The sequence below is a fragment of the Mauremys reevesii genome, linkage group 4, assembly GCF_016161935.1.
Source record: "Mauremys reevesii isolate NIE-2019 linkage group 4, ASM1616193v1, whole genome shotgun sequence".
Taxonomy (NCBI): domain Eukaryota; kingdom Metazoa; phylum Chordata; order Testudines; family Geoemydidae; genus Mauremys; species Mauremys reevesii.
Window position 1 is genome coordinate 134148714 of NC_052626.1, and position 20850 is coordinate 134169563.

General features: G+C 44.7%; 1 protein-coding gene across 6 annotated transcripts in view; it reads left to right on the top strand.

Annotated features, from left to right (window-relative positions):
* The window catches only part of RASSF5 (Ras association domain family member 5), a 122721-nt gene that overhangs the window by 73277 nt on the left and 28594 nt on the right, over positions 1–20850 (top strand). The window contains exon 1 of one of the 6 annotated variants that reach the window (XM_039534440.1): positions 2040–2541. The exons of the other annotated variants lie outside the window; for them this stretch is intronic. Coding sequence (XP_039390374.1) covers positions 2440–2541 — 102 coding nt within the window. The 5' untranslated portion in view covers positions 2040–2439. Of the gene's footprint in view, positions 1–2039; positions 2542–20850 lie in introns of those variants that run through there. 6 annotated transcript variants of the gene reach the window in all.

The following is a 20850-nucleotide window of genomic DNA, read 5'->3' on the forward strand; positions in this document are numbered from 1 at the left end:
AATTCTTTGCACTTTGCTGTAACTGAATGTATGTTAATGTTAGAATAATTGCTGCACTTATGCTCATCTGAGGATCTCCAAACCCTTTAATCCACAGTGAAGCCTCATAGCCTAGTGAAGCAGACAGTATTATGCCGTTTTCCGGATGCTGAGAGATGAAGTGGCTTGCTTACAGTCACACAGCAAATCATCAGGGAAGCTGGAATTAAAAACTAGGAGTCCTGATTTCCTGCTCTCTTTCTCTGTTGCTAAACTCTAAAAACACCAGGGCAGTCAGAATTACATCCTGAAAAGTAAGTGGATGGTTGGATGGATATTCCATATGAGAGAGAGAGAGAGAGAGAGAAAACTACCTGACTTTAAAATGAGCACATTGGTGTCAGATGCACATACAGCTCACCTGTGTTGGTTAGTGCCTAATCCAACTGCAATAAACTTCAGTGGAAGTTGGATTGGGGCCTTATTGAGCATGAAATAGTGCAAACCACAGAAGTTATATAGTGGAAGAGAAGAAAAATAAATTCCCAGGATGGGAAGAATTTATATATTTATAGCTAGAGAGCTGATACAAAAAAAGGAGAGATTTTTCCCCCCCTACTTGTCTTCTCTACCTGCCCACCCACCCCTCTCCTGTTTTATAAATTAAGCCCTGAAAAATTGTTATACATGGGGAAAGTTTCCTCTTCTGAAAACCTGAGTCCTACATTGACCATTAGTATTTTACTATTAAGAAGCTTCTTAATCTCAAACTGACTTTGGGTTTTTCACTAGCCCTGCAAAGCTTGTAGTTAATGCTTTTCTATTTTCCAGATGGGTCAAAATGTAACCTGCTACCCAATGTTACAGGATACTTCAGGGCCCAATCTGACAAAGTGCTAAGCACCCTCAACTCCCATTGACTCCAATGATCAGCCCCTGAGGGGATCAAGCCTTAGTCTGGTGGAAGTTTATGGATATAAAACTTACCTTTGCAAGTCTCCATCTTAATATTCAGATTCTTCACCTCTGTGAGAGGCAGGGGAGATGTTTTAAAACTAGAATTCAGAGTACGAGACATGACCCTGAAACCAACAACCCTGCAGTGGACAGGTGAAGGAAGGAGTTAGGGATAGACTAGGTTTATTCCATCTCTAATTTCTGTGATTCTGTGAATTGCAGAAAGTTACGGGGATTGAAAGGTGGGAAGAGGGGGAGTGATGGTGTTGCTACAAGGCTTTATCAACGCTAAAGAATCATTTTAACAGATTTGGGAATCTGTTGCCTGTAACGTGACAGCAATTGACAAACTGAAAGGTCTAACCTGGCAAGCTGAGCGGTGCTTTCTAAGGTTATAAGCAAAACTGCCTCATTTTTGTGGCAGCTTTGCTGAAGTCATCCTGGCTGTTCTAAAATTATCTGCAGAATGCAGAGGCACATACTGATTCGTGCATTAAAATGTCAGTAGGAAATCAGTCTGTCATGCACCCACTACCGTGGTGTCTGTTATTCAATCTGTGGTAACACATAAAGGCCCCAACTAGGGGCTGGGGTCTCATTGCGCTTAATGGTGTACTGAGCTTCTGATCCCTTGCATTGCCTCTCTTTTTGGATTTTCTTGGTGCAAAATATTTAAATAGCAGCTGAGCAAAGCTAAAACTCAGCTCAGCTTGTTCTTACAGCTTTAATTCCAGGAAGGCTGTAAATGAATTAAGCCACACAAGGATATCTACCTGGCAGAGTGTCGTAAGCCGGCTTTCTATAGCAATATACTTTTAAATGGCTGCAGGATTACTCAGATCACAATCCCCACCTTTATGAAAGGTATTGCAGGACACCTGAGAGGGAAGCCCAGATCCTCAGCTGGTGGTGTAAATCAGCACCACTCCACAGACGACGTGGATTTACACCCACTGCGGTTCTACCCTGGAGACGCTGAGAATTTGAGCCCAGTGCAAAAACTGGGTGCAAAAGCTTGCAAGAGGAAGTGGCTGTGTGAACTGAGAGTAGGCAGGAAAGGGGGTGGGGGGAGGGAGGTGATGTGTTCTTACAGCCAGCTTCACTGTGCTTGCAGGCAGGAGATTAAACCACAGATGGTGGGTGAGTCTGAGAGTGAAGAGAGAAGAAACTCAGTCAGGTCTGATCCCTCAGTATCCTCCTTGCTAAGGGAGTTGGTTGGGTGAGGAAAGGGAAGGGTAACCCAGCAAGGCCGTTTTAACAGAGAAATCACGGAGTTAAATGCTGGATAACAAGCAGAAGGAGCTATTGCAGATAAGGACAAGCGAAGCCGAGGATGTGAAATCGTGTCTGCTGCTGAATGTACAGGAACTGGATTGGGAAATCCCACTGCTGCTGCAGTGAACAGGAATCAGATGGTTACCTGCCCCTCCAGCTCCTTGGTGAGCCCCAAACGTTCTGAGGGTCTCAAATCCACTGTTGGTAGATGACCTTTGGCAGCGCAGCATGAGCAGCGGGTACAGTAGTCTGGATGAAGAGCTCGAGGATTTTTTTTTCACAGCCAAGACCACCTTCTTCAAGAGTGCACAGAGCAGAGCCCCTGCCAAGGTAATAGCTTTAAAACTATCTAAGGGGCCATGTTGGGTGTAGCATGGAGCATTCTCCCTAGCCAAAAAAAAAAAAAAGGCTGTGTGTGCATGCATGTCTATCTGCAGGTGCCAGGCTGTCAAAATTAGCTTGCGATCATAGTCAGGGTCACAGTCTGTTCTCAGAATGAGGGGGGCATTTACTTACATCTCTCTTTATCTGGTAAAGTAGATGAAATGTCTTTGCTCTGTTGCAATGGTTCTCACCTTTATCTATCCTGCCACTCCCTTTTCCATGGCAGGATATGCACCCCCACCCTACACCCTCCAAAAGATCCCCTTCCCAGTCATCCAGGATCTGGCTGAAACCCTTTGCCCCCCTGGGTGTCAGAACCCCTCAGGCTAAGAATGCCTGTGCTGTCACATGCAACATATAACACTTCAGATTATTTAGATTCTGAGAGGCATGTTATGGTGGCGGCATAAAGTTAATGGGCTAAATTCATCTCTGGTCTAATTCTATTGACCTCATTGGAATTACTTAAATGGACAAAGTTAATCCCTGGTGTATGTTTAAAAAGAGAGTGTTTGTTTGATTGTGTATACCATTTTATCCTGACTTCAAAACTATTATCGGTTAGTAACACCGACAGGGCATTACCTATATTAATATACACATTTAAAATCAACCCTCAGAGAATCTGTAATCACCAGCCAGCGCAAGGTGTAAAAAAGAGAAGAGAGGAAAAAGCTGTTACAGAAGTAGAGGTTTTACACAGGAAAAAAGAACCCTAAAATGTTCACAGATCACATGTTACGTAGGAAGCATGCGCTGGGTCACCATTTTCCTCCACTGCTGCAAAAAGTTTGATCTTGGCTGTGCTGTCGCTCTGAGAGAGGAAAGCACCATGTCACTGTAGCAGTTCTTCTTTTTCACTTAAGAAAAAAATATTTTAAATGATCAGTAGTGAAATTCCACTGTAGAGTGCTGCCATATTTGCATGTCTCAAACTGCAATGGTATAATCCTCAGCAGGTGCTTTTGGTCTCATCTTTCTCTGTGGTGCAAAAAAAAAAGGGGGGAGGGCAGCTCTGAGTTAATCTGAAAGTGTTTATTTTGCTTCGTCCAGTTGAGTGAATTGGTGCGTGCGACAGTGCCTTTATTATCCAGTAGTTTTTAGGATCTCATTTTACTCATCTGAAACTTTTTAGAAATACTCCCTTGGGTTATAACGTGGGACATCCCCCATTAGTCATCTGTGTCAGGAGCTGACAGCTAACAAACTTTTTTTTTTTTTCCAGAAAATGTCATTTGATTATCCATTTGTGTAGAAGACCTAAATATCTTTGTATAATTATATATATCCCTGTGTGCATTCAGTTCCTATTTAATTCTTTCTTCTGTGGCAGGATATTGAAATGCTAATTTTTAAATAAGCCTGCTCTTTCATTCACTGCTTTATCCTGCCCTAATATGTGCCCATCACTGTGATATCTGGGCTCCATTCTAATGGATATTAACTGCACTGGTTTCTCCCCTCCACTGCTCTCTTCTTAACAGTCAAACATGGTGAAAGTTAAAGGAAGTTCATGTCAAGTGATCTGGTATTACAGGTTTCTTGTACTGTGCGAAGGAAATGTTTCTTGTTTAAAGCAGCATAGCGGCCCAAGCAAACCATATTATATGATATATATATTGTCTGGCTTTACAATAGTACAGTAGATGCAAGTCATCAAGCAGCTGGTTGTTTTTTTCCTGGGGGAAAAATAGTTTAAGGCTCTTGATCATATGTGGGTGGTAGAGGCTATTCAAAGTGTGCTGTTGCTTTTGGCTTTCTTGTTTTGAAGGTGTGATTAATGGGAATTACACATGTACTGCAGCGAATTCTTAGACCCTCTAAGGCTGGAGCCAGCTCCTGGAGTTCTGAAGGAACAAGTCACTGAATAGTGGCAAAGAGTAGCTAGGAATAAATTTAGAGGCCTAATATAGCCAAAAAAGAATGATTTCCAAGGGGTAACTGGTACTTGCAAGAACCTGATCATCTGAGGAGCTTCCCATTGCCTCAGAACTGTGTGGGGGTGTGTGGGGGGAGACAGAAGATAGGGAATAGAGAACAGACTGTAAGGAACAATCCTGCACTGACAGTTATGTAGCAGCATGAACCTAATGAGTTTTTGTCTCCTCCCATCTCTGATGTAAATGTGAATCATTGAAACTAAATTCATCCTGGGTCCAGATGACACAAAAGCTGTTTGATAGGCACAGGCCGGGTGGTGTGGGTGGAATGCTGTGCCCCGGCATCCTTGGAGATTACAGAGGGGAAACAGGTGCAGCCATTATTCAGCCTTGACACCAGTACAGGCCTCGATGTGCAGGATGCTGGGACAGCAGCGGTATCGCCCCAGCAGGTGGGAAGTACTGTACAGTACACGCTCCTCCCAGGCCAGGCAAGACAGATATTTCAGATGTTGGTTTAACTTGACAGCCTTATTTTTGCTACTGGTCTTCTGGAGGCCCTCAGTCTGTCTTTACTCAATCAAAACGCCCACTGAAGCGACTGGGAGTTTTCCCAAGACTTTAGGATTTGATCCATTTATCTGCTCTTCTCATTCACCCTCCAAGTGCTATATAGTCTGAGAAAAGCAACTTGACAATGAGATTCTGTCTCCTCCGTCAAACTGTCTCCTCTGTGGCTTTGTTTGTTAGTCTCCAGGGCCAGGCCCCTCTCTTGGTCATTGTTTGTCACTAGGTGAAGCAGAGACTTTATTGACGTTCCAGAACCAAACACATTTAGGATCCAGAGAAGTCCTTCTTTTAATTAGGAGATGCCAGGGTTATGACATGAAGCCTGCTACAGTGATTGATTGCTCCTAATACCAAGTAGTGTGAGTGATGCTGGGCCAAAGCATGTATTTATTTGGCTGTCTGAAATCCCTCAGAACTGGGCAGGTATAGCATCAAATTAGGGTAATTCCCCCCAGGGATTTAGAGCAATCAAATTTTTGAATTGCTCCGCTCCAGCTCCAGGCAAAAATCTACTGCTCCAGCTCCGGGCTCCGCTCCAAAGCCCTGATTCCCCCTTCTACTTGTACCTCCTTCTGGAACCATTTTGAAAAATTAAAAGCAGTCTGTAAAAAACCTCTCTATGGCAACAATTTTGTGTTTTCAGCCACATAGCCCATCATCTGCCCGTGGCTGTGTGCAGTCATGTTCTGAATCCAAGATTTAATCAATCTGCTGGGCACACTTCAGCCCAGCCTGTCCCAGTCTAGATACTCAGGAAGGATGCCCAAATCAGAGATGCAACCCTCTCCTGAGCACCACAGGCTTCTTAACTGGACCGGCCCCGCAGGACTGATGGGACTCCAGATAGAACCATCTTGTCAAACCTAAAGTAGCTCTGCCATTTTCCGGCACATGCTTGTCCATGTTCTGTTTCATTCCCGTCCAGCTGATTTGTTTGAGCTGGTTTAATCAGCCTGTTCAAGCCAGCTCTTTACATGGTTAACCATGAGAAAGCAATGCCCCTGCATATGAGTGTAGCACCGACCCATCACGTAACATGCACGCTAGATTGAAATCTGAGTTGTGGGCTTTCATATGCTAAGGGCTGGTCTACCTGGCGAGGACGTCAGAGCGCACTATGGAACTTCCAGCATCATGCGAGATACAATATTGGAAATATCATTGTTCAGAGCAAACATTTGGATTTTCCTTGTAGCATTTTCCCCTGCAGCTCTGCTGCTCTATACTTTCATAATTCCCCATCTGACTGGTTCTGTGAGCTTCTGTATAAAGAACAATATGATGTACTTAAAGGGCTTAATCAAATTGCTTGTTGGCGTCCAGCAGTGACAGACCTGGGGACATTGTGTTTATAAAGAGAAAAGGGCAAATTACTATCTAGGCTCTAAAATGTGCATTTCCACATTATGATTCATATCTGTTGTTCTTCCGTTGTTGTTGTTTGATCAGAATTCTGTGTATCTGCAGTAACTTGCTTCTTAAAATCAATCTCACTTTTCCCTTCCCTTTGTAAACATCCATTTCAAGCAATCTGGCCTTTCTGTAAATGCTTTGGAAGGTCTTTAGGCTTCTTATGGCTAACTGTCCAACCCACTGATTTCTCTTTTATTCCCTGTCGCTTTCTTGCAGTCTCTTCCACCTTGGTCTGCCGTTATCGATCTATGGACAGAATGGAGACCCCCTGCTCAAATACAGGGGTAGATTAACACTATAGTATTCAGGCTCTGATTAATCAAAATTAAAGTCCCTACCCATATGACCGTTCAAAATCTTCAGCTCTCCTGCGTGTGCAGATTAAGTTGAATTCACAGGGCTGTCACCCAACCTACTTCACTTTGGTTGTATCAGGACCTGCAACCTCTAAGGCCTTAATTCAGGGGCCTCTGAGCTTCCACACCACCTCATTGATTTGGACGCTGGTCTGTAGCACTTAGGTCTGCCTCTGTCCAAATGTCTCCTCATTGGCCTCAGAGTGTGAAAGTGACGAGTACTGGAATGTAAGTAAGCAGGGCCAGTTCCTGAATAACTCTTTTCTCAAGAGCAAGTGCATTGACTTGGGGCAGAGGTCCAGAGCAAACTGCAGCTGCATTCATGTCTCTTCTGCTTACTAATATCAGCAAGCCAGCTGTGTAGACACGTGGCCTCCCTCGGCTCTCTAATGAGCTGAGACAGTGCACAAGCATAGGGCCTGATTCCGTAACCCAGCTATGCATGGAAGTCCTGTGGATGCACAAGATAGATCCACAAGTGGAACAGCTGCAGAATCCAGCCCGGGTTCCTTCTCGCCATGTGTGTCAGGCTGAGAAACTGCATGCACTCGCACTCAGGTGCATCTGTAGGATTTTAAGTAGTGGATTGGAAGATACTAGGAGTCAGTTTTTTCTCTGTTCTTTTGGACATCAGCCTGAGCCAGTTAAATGGAGACGTGACTCGAGAAATTTGAAAATGAATCTATTTCCCCACAGAGATTTGGAGGGAGAGGGGGAATACATAGCACAGCAAGACCTGGTCAAAGAGACCATTCAAGGTCTCAGCCTCAATAGCTTAATGAAGTTAATCTTCTGTAATGAAGATGGAGCAGAATTGTACATGCTGTGTTTAGGGCAGTTTCTTAAGAGAGGAAGCTATAACGAGTGACCTTTTTGTCCAGTTTTCAGTGCATATATTAGTTCAGGGGTTCTCAAACTTAATTGCATTGCGACCCCCTTTTGACGACACAAATTGCTGCATGACCCCAGGAAGTGGGACTGAAGCCCAAGAGTGGGAGCTGAAGCCCTTGGGGGACTAACCTGAGCCCCACCACCCATGATTGAAGCCCTCAGGCTTTGGCTTCAGCCCAGGGCCCCAGCAAGTCTAACACCAGCCCTGGTGACCCCATTAATAGGGGATTGCAACCCACTTTGGGGTTGCGACCCACAGTTTGAGAACTGCCATTTTAAAACTAGTTCTTAGGATGCTTACTGTTAGTCATGAGGGAAGATGGCACAAAAATGGAGACCTGAATTAGTTTGTGTTTTGGAATTATTCCACTGTTTGAGCCCTAGTGAGGCATGATGTTCTCTGAGCACTTTCCAAGCCATCTGTATTGGGAAGGTGTCCTCAGTGCGCACAGAAATAAGACCACTTGGCTGAAAATTGCTGCCCATGAGTCAAAAGTTCAGCACAGACAAGGTTGACTAAGAGTCCTGGAGACTGAACTCCTCTTTATCCAGAGAGCCAGAGACAACTGCTATCCCAACAATGTGCCTCAACCTAGTCTGAAGAGGTTTACCTCTAGGGGGTAAGAGAGGAATCCTGTCTCCATGGCCCATTCAGACAGACTTTGGAGCCTTTCTGAGACTGCAGTGAGAACAGAGTTTTTATGGCTGGGTTTGAGTTGCGGTGGCCCAACGCATATGTGGCTTTCCCCCCCCTCTGTAGGTCAGATGCTGGCAAATGTGAGTTCAGTTGTGGAATAGCTAAGTCTGAACGAACACCAAGGAAGACTCCGATATTTTGGATGTGTAACTCTGCTGTGGGGGATGAGTCACACTGGGTATGTCTCCCTAGTGAATTAGTTTGTGTCAAACCCTAGCTGGGTAGAGAGAAGAGAGGATTCTCCAGTGGTTAGGGTGCTAATTGGGAGACATCCCTGTACTGTCACAAACTGCATGTACGACCTGCGGCAAGTTGCTTAGCCTCAGTTCCCTATTTGTAAAATGGGATAGTGTAATCCACTTGGGTAGTGGGTCCCCGTCTGTTCCCAAGTATGTTATAGCCCCTGCAAGAGTGCCAGGGCTCTTGAGCTGAAGCTGTAGCATCTCATGCTTTTAGCACGCAAGGTCTCCAGTTCAGTCCCTGGTGTGTCGGCCATCACAATAGCACTTTCCTGCCTCACAGGGGTGTTGTGAGGATAAATAAATTAAAGATTGTGAGGTACTCAGATATTCATGAAATAGCAGCCATATAAGTACCTAAGATAGACTAAATATCTTTTCACGTGGGGGTGTGAAGGAAGAGGAGAGGGATGGAGAAACTGGGATCCAGCCTTTGTGAAGTGCAGCCGGAAAAAATTCCACCACGTAATGTCTTTCTCAATCGGAAAGAAAAAAATTAAATCATTCTTTCAACTGTTTGCCATGGAGATATGGAGAGCTATGTTGCTATGTTACCAGGTGATACTGTGGTGCTGACTGCGTAACTGTTTGCTTGGGGTTCGCAACAAAGAACATGATTGTTACCTTAGCCCTGTTGACCTCTTAGAGGAGGGGACCTCTCTTAAGACCAGATAAATGTGTCCAATTTAAACCAAAAAGTATTGGTAGGCAAGAGCTGTTTATCCTTAAGCATCTCTCTCTATATATATATTAGAGATTGTAAGTTCGTTGGGGCAGGGACTGTTGGAATTTGTTTTAGACAGTGACCACGGCTTGTTGGTGCTGGATATGCAATAACTGTGGGTATCACTTTTATGATTAGGTTTGGTACCAGTCAGATTATGAATGTTCGTAAGGTAGGTGTCCTGGTTTTGAATGTTAATGGCTCTCATTCTCTGGAAAAGGGCTGGATAAGTAGCCCTGGAGACTGGATTCTTTGTGCATAGAACACCGGAAGCATGTTCAGCAACAGTGCCAGCCTCCACTCCTATGCCACAGCCTTTAATTGGAGGGGCTGCCTCTAGGCAAACAGAGACAAGTGTGGCCCAGTGGCATTCGTCTGGGACTCGAGTGACCTAGGTTCTATTCCTATCTCTGCCAGTGACCTTAAGCAAGTTGATTCATCTCTTTGAACCACTGTTTTCCCCTCTTGCCCGTCATCTGCCTTACCTATTCATGTGGTAAGCTCTTTGGAACAGGGACTGTCTCACTAAGGGACAGTCGTGACAGCACGCGTAGGCACACCCAGGATAGCTTTGATCAAGCTAGCGCACTAATACTAGCAGTGTAACCATGGTGGCATGGGCTAGCCACATGAGTACATCCCTAGGGCCCCGGGTGAGCTTGTATTGGGCAGCTAGCTGGTGTCATTGTGGCTACTCTGCTATTTTTAGCAAGCTAGCTCAGGTATGCCGACGTGTGTCACAGTCTTGCCACCCAATTGCCGTGTAGACATACCTAAGCGTACCATAGTGCAAATCAGGGCCGGCTCCAGACCCCAGCGCGGCAAGCACGCGCGTGGGGCGGCAGGCTGGGCCTGCGGGAGGTCCACTGGAGCCCCGGCATGACCGGACCTGCCGCAGGCATGACTGCGGAGGGGGCGCTCGTCCCGCGGCTTGGCTGGACCTCCCGCAGGCGTGCCTGCGGCAGCTCAAGCAGAGCCGCCGGACCTGCGAACCGTCCGCAGCCGCGGGAGGTCCAGCCGAGCGACCAGCGGACCCTCTGCAGTCATGCCCGCGGGAGGTCCGCGGCTCCGGGGCGCCTCCCGCGCATGACTGCTTGGGGCGGCCAAAAAGGTAGAGCCGCCCCTGGTGCAAATAACGAGAAGAGGGGATTTGCTGTCTGTGTTCATTCAGTTCTTTGGCTTCTTTGCCAAGACTGCCAGGACTGTCACTTGTGGGGGCAGTTTTGTGGTGTGGAGCTGCTAGTATCAAGGCTGAGACCATCACAGATATCATTAATACCCACCGTATCATCGGTAACTACTGGTGTGTGTTGCACCCACCTTGCGATCCCCTGGCATTGGTGTAAATGCCCAGCACCTTGCATCTTCAATGGAAACTAGGTCAGAAAGGCACCCATGTGCCATTTTATACCTCAGGCAGGGGCAAAACAATGATGGCTGCCATAGTTACTAACTTCATTTTCAAGTCTACAGATGTTCAGGGAAATGGGTGCACTGCGGTTTTTTGCAGAGTTGACAGACCCACTGCTCATGTATCCAGTTTCACTAGTCTCTCCTTCCAACTGTGTGCGCTAGGACACTCACAAGCGCATTGCCCCAGACCCACTCCTGCTGCCCTTGGCGCACATCCTCTGTGCGCTCTACTTTCTGCTGAAGCCTTGTGGGATAGTTGCCCATCTTTCCCCAGAATTCCCCGGTATAAACATTGTGAGTGGCTGTGTGGACACTTGTGATGGCAGAGAAGCTGCTGTGTGGGCCTTGTGACTTGCCGACTGACTGTGTCCCTAACTAGTTATAAAATCACAGTGGGATGGACCTCAGAGACTGAAAATCCGTACTGAGATGGTCTTCCGTGGCCTGTGCAGGATTGTTCCTTTTGTAATTATTTCACTATTTTAGTTGCAGCAGCACCTGATCAGGACCCCATTATGCTAAGCACTGTACGCTCACAGTAGTAAGAGACAGTCCTTGCTTTTTAGAGTTTACAGCCAAAATGGGCAAGGGCAGACAAAGGGTGGGAGAAGGGACAGATTATACCCATTTCACAGATGGCCACTGAAGTAGAGAGAGATCCAAATGACTTGCGCAAGGTGTTTGTGGCAGAGCCAGGAATTAAGCCTGAATCTCCCGAATCCCTGTCCAGTGATTTTAACCACATCACTGTCCAGTTTACTTGCTAGTGCTTTGTCTAGTCTGGTTTTAATTGTCCAGGCACTGGGGTTTCTGCCACTGTCCTTTTGGGAAACTGTTGCCATGTCAGAAAGGCTTGTTGGCTGCGGTTCTAATAGGCAATCTGTAAAATTCCAAGAGCAGTAAAGAGAAATAAATAAATAAAACATTAGGCCTCAGAGTGTTCACTTTAATTTCCATTAACTGAGGGTTTTCTTTTTCTTTCTTTGCTGATTATATGTTCCTACCAGAGACACAGCTGAACTATTTAAGTTATTTATGATGCTGTACAGAGAAGTTCCTGGCCTGGAGCTGAGTTCTGGGCTGTCAGTCACAGCAAGTTTTTTTTATTTCCATTTGAATACTTGAAAATAACAACGTAACATTTTGTGCTGCCTGGAAGACTCGTTAATTATAGCGTAGAGAGTCTTGATGAGGTCTCAGTATTACCGTTAGTCCCATTTTTATGAGGTTTCTAGCTGGGTCCCTAAATTGTTTTGAAACTGGTAAAAGACAATATATTTATTTGTTGGTGTGGGGTTCTGGTTATTGGAAATGGGATGTAGAACCTTTCACCTCTTAGGTCAATAGTTTGAAGCCAACCCACATCAAAACTGATTAACTCACTGGACAGGGAGGGTCCAGTGATTAGGGCCCTAGCCTAGGACCTGGGTTTAATTCCCTGCCCTACCAAAGACTTCCTGCATGATCTTGGGTGAATTACTTAGCCTCTCCATGGCTCATTTCCCTCTTTGTCAAATGGGGAGGCTAGTACCTTACACAGGTGTTGAGGATAAAAATATCAAAAAGACTGTAAGGTGCTCAGATATTGCGGTAATCAGCAGGGCCATATACTTACCTAAGAGAGGCCACGAACAGGTGTTAGATCTATGTGAAATGAGTTTGGTGGGTCTTGTGCCACTTCCAGTGGAAAGTTGTCCACTTCTTGGAAATCACCAACTCCAATTGCTAGCCTCATTGGCAGTCTCGGTAAAGAGGTCGCCGATACTATGGTGATGAGTAGAAGAACAAGACCTTGAGAGGCCAGGTTACTCCTGCCCTTATAAGAGGTGGCGGTACACTGGCAGAGGGCCTGTGAAGGACACTTGTACTGCTATTGCCCGTGTTGTACCTGTCCCATGGACAAATAAAGGACTAGGATTCCAGTCAGCTGCTGAGGCGTTGTTGGCCTGTTACCTGTGCTGAAATTATCCAACAGCCATTAGTCTCTTGTGTCCCGGCATTGATTCTTAGAGCACCCGGAAACCCTTCTGGGATGCAGTTGCCTTTGTTAATGCTGTGGATTAAAAGGGACCAACCTGTCCATTTTTCTTTCCAGCTCTTGTCATGCAAGGAAACTGTGACCTCAGTCACTAGACTGAATCACGTGCTCTGCTCCTTTGTGTTTCTCCTTTTTATTCTGGGCCCAAGCATCCTGTCCAGTTATCCCTGCTGTGTGGAAGACATGCTACCAAATAGGCTCTATGATCCTTTGATGTCTGGAATATTTCCTAGATTGTTTTTGTTTGTTTTATTTATTATTCTAACAAAAATTGTTGCTAAAATACTTTGGAAGTAGTTCTAGTAGCATGTTTAGTTTACTGCCACTTGGTATGTTGGCAGCAATAGGCCGACATTGATTGATTCTCAGAGCACCTTTGTAAGGTAGGGTAAGCATCAGTATCCCCGTTTTACAGAGAAGGAAGTGACTTGTTCAAGGCCATGCAGTGAGTCCGTGTCTGGGCCTCGGAATACAGCTCTGGACTTCCAATGCTTGGCTCGTTCCTCCAGCTCACACTGCCTTTCACTTAAACCACATTTTCCATGAAGCGATCTCAAAGCACTTACTGATTTCAGTAGATCATTGACTTTCAGGTGACACTAGGGCTGTGCCTCTAAACCCCGAAATGGCCGAGGATTCGGATTGAAGGATAAAACCACAGGCTAATAGTGGCATTGGGGCTGAGACAACCTATTTCCAGTTGGTCAAAAAGAGCCTTGTTTGCACACTGGATGTTTTGCCAGACTCCCCTTCTGTTTCTCTTTTGTTAGAACAGACAGTATCTGGTGGAACCTATTGTAGCAGATGGAAGCAGAGCAAACAGATAAGTGTTCCTGGTGTTCATGAACCACCAGGCCATGTGAACAGCAGTCAATTAGCTGACGTCTTTATTTAGAGGCTTAGGTGGTATTTGATCGTAGAGCGAGGAAAACTTGCCCTCAACTCTGCTTCTACATACTAAACTCTTCTGACTTATTTTTCACTAAGGGCCTGATCTTGGGAGATGCTTAGCAACTCGTGAGATCGAGTGCTAAGGAAATTTTAGCGGTAAAGCCCCCTAAGAAAAATGCAGCTACTAATGGAATAGTTAAAAAGCTGGCTGGCAGGGGCAGCAACGTGAAAGAGGAGAAACTGTCCCCTCCCCTCCCCACCCACCAAAAAAAAAAAAAAAGGGATTGTAGTATCTTGTATAACGTACAGAGCACAGAGCGTTGGTCCTCAGCTTTTCCTGGCCACCTGAGTGAATTAGCTTTGTATGTTATACAGGCTTGCGTGCTATTGGTGCCTCAAAGAATATAAAGCCCAAGGACCAGATGAACAATAGATGCAGCCTTGACAACAGATTTCCACTGCATTGCTGAATCCACAACCTTTGTCAGAGGATGAACAAATTTATTAGCGTTAACTCCCACCCACACTCCCCCCTGGGTTTCTCTGTAGACTGTTTATCTTTTTTACTTTTCCTAAGAAAGGATTGAATTTATCAGATGAATATGGATTGCTGAATGTACCCTGTTTGCAAGCAAAACAAAGCTCCAGACATGTGAATGTGAAGATTGTTTCTCATTCTAGACAAATCTTAACAGCCTTATAGAGTTGGAAAATGCTTTCGTTTAAAGCTTCCTTGTAATCATTACTCAGTTATAAATAATCCAGTCCTATTTTAGGGACTAATTCTGCTCCTGTTACTAATTTCACCTTGTACATTACCAAGGGCCTGATCTAAACTTCATTGAAGTCAGTGGAAAGACTCCCAGTGACTTCAGTGATCTTTGGATCAGCTCCTAAATGATCAGCTTCATTTCTATGGGAATACTCACGTGGTAAGATGCTACTGAATGCAAGCCAGGATGGCAGTATCAGGCCTCATAGTAATTGTTTAAATATACTTTGTGTATGTGTGTATTTATAAGATTCCATTTTATGTAGAGGAGCTCAGAACACCTTGGAAATAAATTAAGCCTAATAACACCCCGGGAGATAAGGAAGTATCCCCATTTTATTATTGGAAACTTAGGTACAGAGGTTAATTAACTGTCCCAAGGTGACACAACAAATCAGTGGCAGAGTTGGGAATAAAACCCACAAGTTCTGATTGCTGTTCCTTTGCTCCAAACAACATTTCCTCCCATGTACCCTCTAAGCAAACAATGCCAGAGGCCCTGCCAAGCATGGATTTCAAAACACCTCGTACAGATTCCAATACCAAGGTCCTAATGTCCATAATCATCCGATTGAGAGGAGCGGGGAACCTGAAAGATGAGGTAGAGCTCTTCACTGCATGATGTTCAGTCATTTATTTCTGCAAAGCTGGCTCCTGTACCAGGGTGGGTGACATCTACTAATAATTCATAGGCACTGAGCCTCTCAAGTTTATCTTTTGGCAAAAGGTAATCTCTGTGTTCCTAGCAGCTGGTGCCCTTGTCAAAGCTGGCTACTGTCATTCACCATGACCAGGATAGATGTTCTACTCCAGTCAGTCTCCAGCCTCATTTGGAAACCAAAAAATGTTAGGTTGGAGATCTGAACGCTCTGATAATTTGTAGGGAGGAAGGGAGATAATCAGCAGTGCAATTTTTAGCATGGCTGCTGTTAATCTTTAGATGAATGTACTCAAAAGGAAATCCTTATCTGATACCAAGTACTCATTAATATTTGTCATTATTTTCAGCAGAAAAGGGATAACGATATTAGATATTCTGATACGGCGGCTTTAAAGTCAACTCTTTTTCTTTCATTATACGCCTGGTGAAATTCAGATTTTCCCACCTACAAATTCATCAGACAATACTTTACCCCTACTCACTCGCCATGTACAGACACCCCAAAAAAGTTCAACAAAAGCCAGAAAACTCTCGATATGGCAGGTTTTCATCCAGATGGATTTTTTTTTTCTGGTGGAGCTGTTGGTAGGAGCTGCTCATCAAAAATGCTCACCGTTTTTTAATATAGTGGCACAAATTACAACTGTTTGTTGTGAAATGGACGTGTGTGTGTGTGTGTGTGAGAGAGAGAGAGAGAGAATCCTGTTCTGAGAATGATAGTGTCGCTTTATGTTGATTGCTCCCAGCCTTTTCACTAGAGCAAATCAAACAAATTTTAAACAAAAAAAAAGTTTGTTTTTCTAAAAGAATTTTGTCAAATTGTCAACTCTTTCAAATTTTCAGAGGGAGGGATGGTTGTTAAAAGTTGTGTGACACTTTAATTACAAAGTTTGACCAAAACCATCAACACAATTGGGTTAGGAATTTCTTGTTTATCGAAAACTGGGCTTTTGGTAAATGAAAATTTTCAAGAAAATGACATTGAGATGACAAACGGGTCAATTTGGAAGCCTCTGGAATGAAAACATTTTATTTTAAAAAGTACCACCAAATTTTTTTTGTTCCACTTTTTTGTCCATCAGTAAAATTTTCAAAGGCACTTAAGTCCCATTTTCAGAAATGAGTTAGGATGTCTCAGTGACACTAATGGGATTTGGGCTGCTGAGTGCGCAAGTCATTTCTGAAAATGAGATGTAGGCTCCTAAATCTCACAGGTGCTTTTGAAAAATTTACTACTCTTCCCCTCCCCCCCCACACACTTTTCTCAGGCACCTTTTTACCAGTCTCAGACTAGAACCTCAACTGTGCCAGGCAGTAATGGCCTGAGCTGAACAGTGTTGGCTACAGCGTTAGGTATCTGAGATCCTGTTTGGGTGGCAGTGCTTTTAGGGCCTGGTTCTGTAATCATTACTCTCATAAGTTTTCCCATTGTAGTCTCTGGACTTACTACTCATGTGTCACATGGGTCACATAGGCTCAGACCCCTCTCGAGGAGGGTGGTATCTAGTTACAGGGGAATGAGGCGCAATATGTTGCAAAGACGGTGACTGCTCGGTGGCATCTAATGCACTGGGAACAGAGTTTCCTTGTTTCACCATTAGAAAGCACTGAATGTGGGGCTGTACTGTATCCCAGCCTTTCTAGAGGTCTGATCAAACACTAGCTCAGAGCTCTTCAAGGAGCTGTGTCCTAGTGTCAGACACTAAGCTGGGAGAGCCAGGAACTCCTTAGCTTTAATGATATTTCTGTCTCTCCTTTTGTGGACTCATTGGAATCCTATAGAGACTGATCCAAAGCCCACTGAAGCAACAGAGAGACTCCTCTGATTTCACAGGGTTAGGATCAGGCTCCAAGGGTCTGATTTTTCTGGAAGTGCTGAACATGCGCAGCTGCACTTTGAGTTCCTGGTTCTCGTGACCTCTGAAAACCAAGCCCTCGTCCTCTTCCTTAGTTTCCCCATCTGTAAAATGGGGAGAATGCACCAGCATCTGCCTCACAGGAATAGTGCCCGAGTTGTGACATGCACTAAGGAGCAAGAGTGACGGCTATATTTGCCTTCTGTTTTGCCAGAGCAGCAGAAAAGCCATGGGGCGCCCTTAACAATTGACAAAAAAATAACTGAATTACCTGAGGTTTCCTTGTTTTCCTCCTGGAAGCTTTTTTGTGCTGGACTTTGTTTCTCATGTGAAGTATTATCCATTTGTGTTGAAAAGGACATGGGCTCTCTGCCCTGACAGCTCATTATGTGAGGCAAGAGAGTGGGGAGTGCAAGTTGCATGTGGTATGGTGCACGCCAGACGAGACAGGAGATTTATAGGTGAGGATACATAGATCTAGGGAGGGGGAAAGAGAGAACCCTGTGTTTAAAGATCATGGCCTTGATTCTTCTCCATAATTCATAGCGTCCTGCCAAGGAGCCTTCCTCAGAGGGGAAGGCTGGTCCAGTGGTTAGTGTTTCCTGTGTGATTGAAATTGACTTCAGAGTCATCAGAAGTGAGTGTCTCTCTCTCTCTGGTTTGGTCTCTTTGCAGTTTTGTGGAATAGTTTGAATGGGAAGTTGTCATCCCATTGCACACCCAGGACATAGTTGATTATCCCATTGATAAGCTGGGCTTTTCCTAAGCCAGCTGCTCTCTACCTATTGGGTTCCGGGAAGTGGGCGGGCTTAAAGAATCCCGCCCCCAGCCTAAGGGGAGGATCTACAGGACCTCAAAACCCAACTGAGTTCGGGGGATAACTAATAAAAGAACAGGGACAAGAGTGCGGTCAGAGGGTCAAAAGAAGATGCTGGGCAAGTGACTGAGTCTCTCCGGGCTCCAGTTCCCCGTTGTTTATTGCACTGCCCTCCCTCACAGGGGTGTTGTGAGGATAAATACAGTAAAGATTGTGAAGTGCTCAGATATCACAGTGATGGGGCCCTCGAAGTCCTTAAGATAGGCAGAGAGGGACTCAGCTCTGGCAAAAGACAATGGGCTTAATTGTACTGTCGCTTCTCCCCCTCCCCCCATGGGTGCTGCCACCAGAAGGTTTTAAAATACAATCAGGGCTCCTCCATAGGGAACTCCCTAGAGGTGTCAAATCAACGTATTTCTCCCAGTACCAGTCCTTGTCCTTTCCCTGGCTAATACTCCACATTTGATGGCACTGATCTGCTCCATTCGCTGCTAGAGCAAAGGTCATAGGCATTTTGCCCTGCCTTGACTTTCCACCACATGCCAGGTTCTGTTGGCTTCCCCGAGTGGGAACCCAGAAGTGAGCTGAGTTAGGATGGTTTCATCAGCGGCTCTCTCCATCTTTAACTCATCTCAAGAGAACTTTTTTTTTTTAAACCAAAAGAACTAGCTAAGGATTAAAATATCGACCTTCATTCAGTCTTTGGCTTTTCATAGATCTTAAGGTCAGAAGGGACCGTTTTGATCATCTAGCCTGACCTCCTGTGTAACACAGACCAGAGAACTTAGCCTAGTGATTCTTGCTTCTCATAGACTCATAGAATTTAAGGTCAGAAGGGACCATTATGATCATCTAGTCTGACCTCCTGCACAATGCAGGCCACAGAATCCCACCCATCCACTTCTATAACAAACCCCTAGCCTATGTCTGAGTTATCAAAGTCCCCAAATTGCGGTTTGAAGACCTCAAGCTGCAGAGAATCCTCCAGAAAGTGACCCGTGCCCCATGCTGCAGAGGAAGGCAAAAAACCTCCAGGGCCTCTGCCAATCTGCCCTGGAGGAAAATTCCTTCCCGACCCCAAATATGGCGATCAGCTAAACCCTGAGCATGTGGGCAAGACTCACCAGCCAGCACCCAGGAAAGAATTCTCTGTAGTAACTCAGATCCCAACCCATCTAACATCCCATCACAGACCACTGGGCATACTTCTAGGACAGTAGCTTGTGGTTGAGAGCATCGCTTTTAGAAAGGCATGCCAAATTTTGTCATTTGGTTTCAAATGCGCTTCTGTTGAATCATATACTTTAGGACTAGATCTCATGCCTGGGTACTGTGACTATCAAGTGCTCCAGAAGAGACATGTGGGTCCCGTCTTTCCCACGTCCCAGTTAAAATGCAACTGTGCTTATTATACACGAGACAAGGTAGGTGAAGTAGTATGTTATTGGATCAACTTCTGCTGGTGAAAGAAACAAGCAGTCACTCCACAGAGCTCTTCTGCAGCTCTGTGGAACTCGAAAGCTTCTCTCTTTCACCAGCAAATAACCACCTTGTGTGTCTCCTATCCTGGGACCAACACTGCTACAATGCCGCAAACAACTTAGTGTTTTGTCCAATCTAATTTTAAACATTTTGCCTGTGAACAAAGAAACAGATAGCAAAAGCTGTTTAAGTTAAATCTACGTGGTAATTGAAAGACTACTTCAGTTTCCCTTAACCTCTTTTGGAATGGAATAATCATTTTCCTCTTCTCTCTAGTTGGATAGTTTCCTTTCAGCTTTTGTGCAGACCCAACAAGCGCAAGTACGGTCCAGCCTTCTACTGAAATGATTTGAAATGACTAAAACATCTCTATTTCTGTGCGTCAAACCCCTCTATCGTTTGATCCTTTCCCCGCTGTTGTAAATTGCAAGGAGTGTGGGGAGGGTGAGTGGTGGACGTTTTATAATTGCACAGCTATTGTGGGAGAACAAAAGGTACCCAGCCTTTTACTGAATCTTTTATGACTTGGGGAATCATTTGTTGTTAGGTTTGTTTGGTTTTCTTTTTCCCTTTAGATCTGCCAGAAGTGCATAAAAAGGAGCATAATCAGTTTCAAATGCAACACAATGTAGGTTTTGGAATTGCTGGCTTGTTTTTGTTGTATCTTATAATTTGAGAGGTCTTCATAATTTACTCAGATCTCATTCATCACCGCATGATCCTGGGCACAGGGCATTAGAAATTGACGTGCCATTTAATTTCAAATACGTCTAACGGGTTTAGAGTGACAGGACATAGGAAACTCAGACAAACTTCATACTTTTCTCATTTGTAATTTAAAACAAACCTTTGTCTGATAACCAATGTGAAGACTGAGGGGCCGATGAGCTGAGTAGTAAACTAGCATCCCTTCCCAAAAGGGATCTTTAAATCTATTTTCATTATATAAACACTTGAGCCAAATGAAAATATTGATTTTTAAATTGATTTAAATCCATTGATTTAAATGGAGCTGTGCCAGATTATAATAGCAGAGGATTTAGCCTGGTCTGTGTGTGTCTCTCTTTCTGGTTAGAATGATGCAGTGCTGGGGCCAAATCCTTCCCTGCAATTCAGCTGTTTTACGACTGGTTAACCAGCACATGGCATAGAATTGGTGGCAGTGCTTGATGTTTTCCCCACACAGAGGAACAATCCCTGCCCCAGAGAGCATATGACCAAATAAACAAATGCAGATGAAGGAGGGCAGGAAAGGGTGGAACATTCAGTGTGATTGGATTTGGGGAGGGAGGTGATAAATCCAAATTTTACTAGTTGTTTTCGTAGGGGTCACATCCCAGGGGAATTGCGTATTGCTCATTTCCACCTATGTTTCTTTCATCACACCCAGTTTCCCTAATGGTAAATAATGCAATGTATTGTACCTGCAAAATGTATGCTTTTGAGCTCTCCTCATCTTAGTCAGAAAAGTGACTCTAAGATTGGCTCCTCCTTGCTCTGCTTATCTCCTCTTGTGTGCCTTTGAGTCGTAGCCACATCATTTTATTCCTGTTAG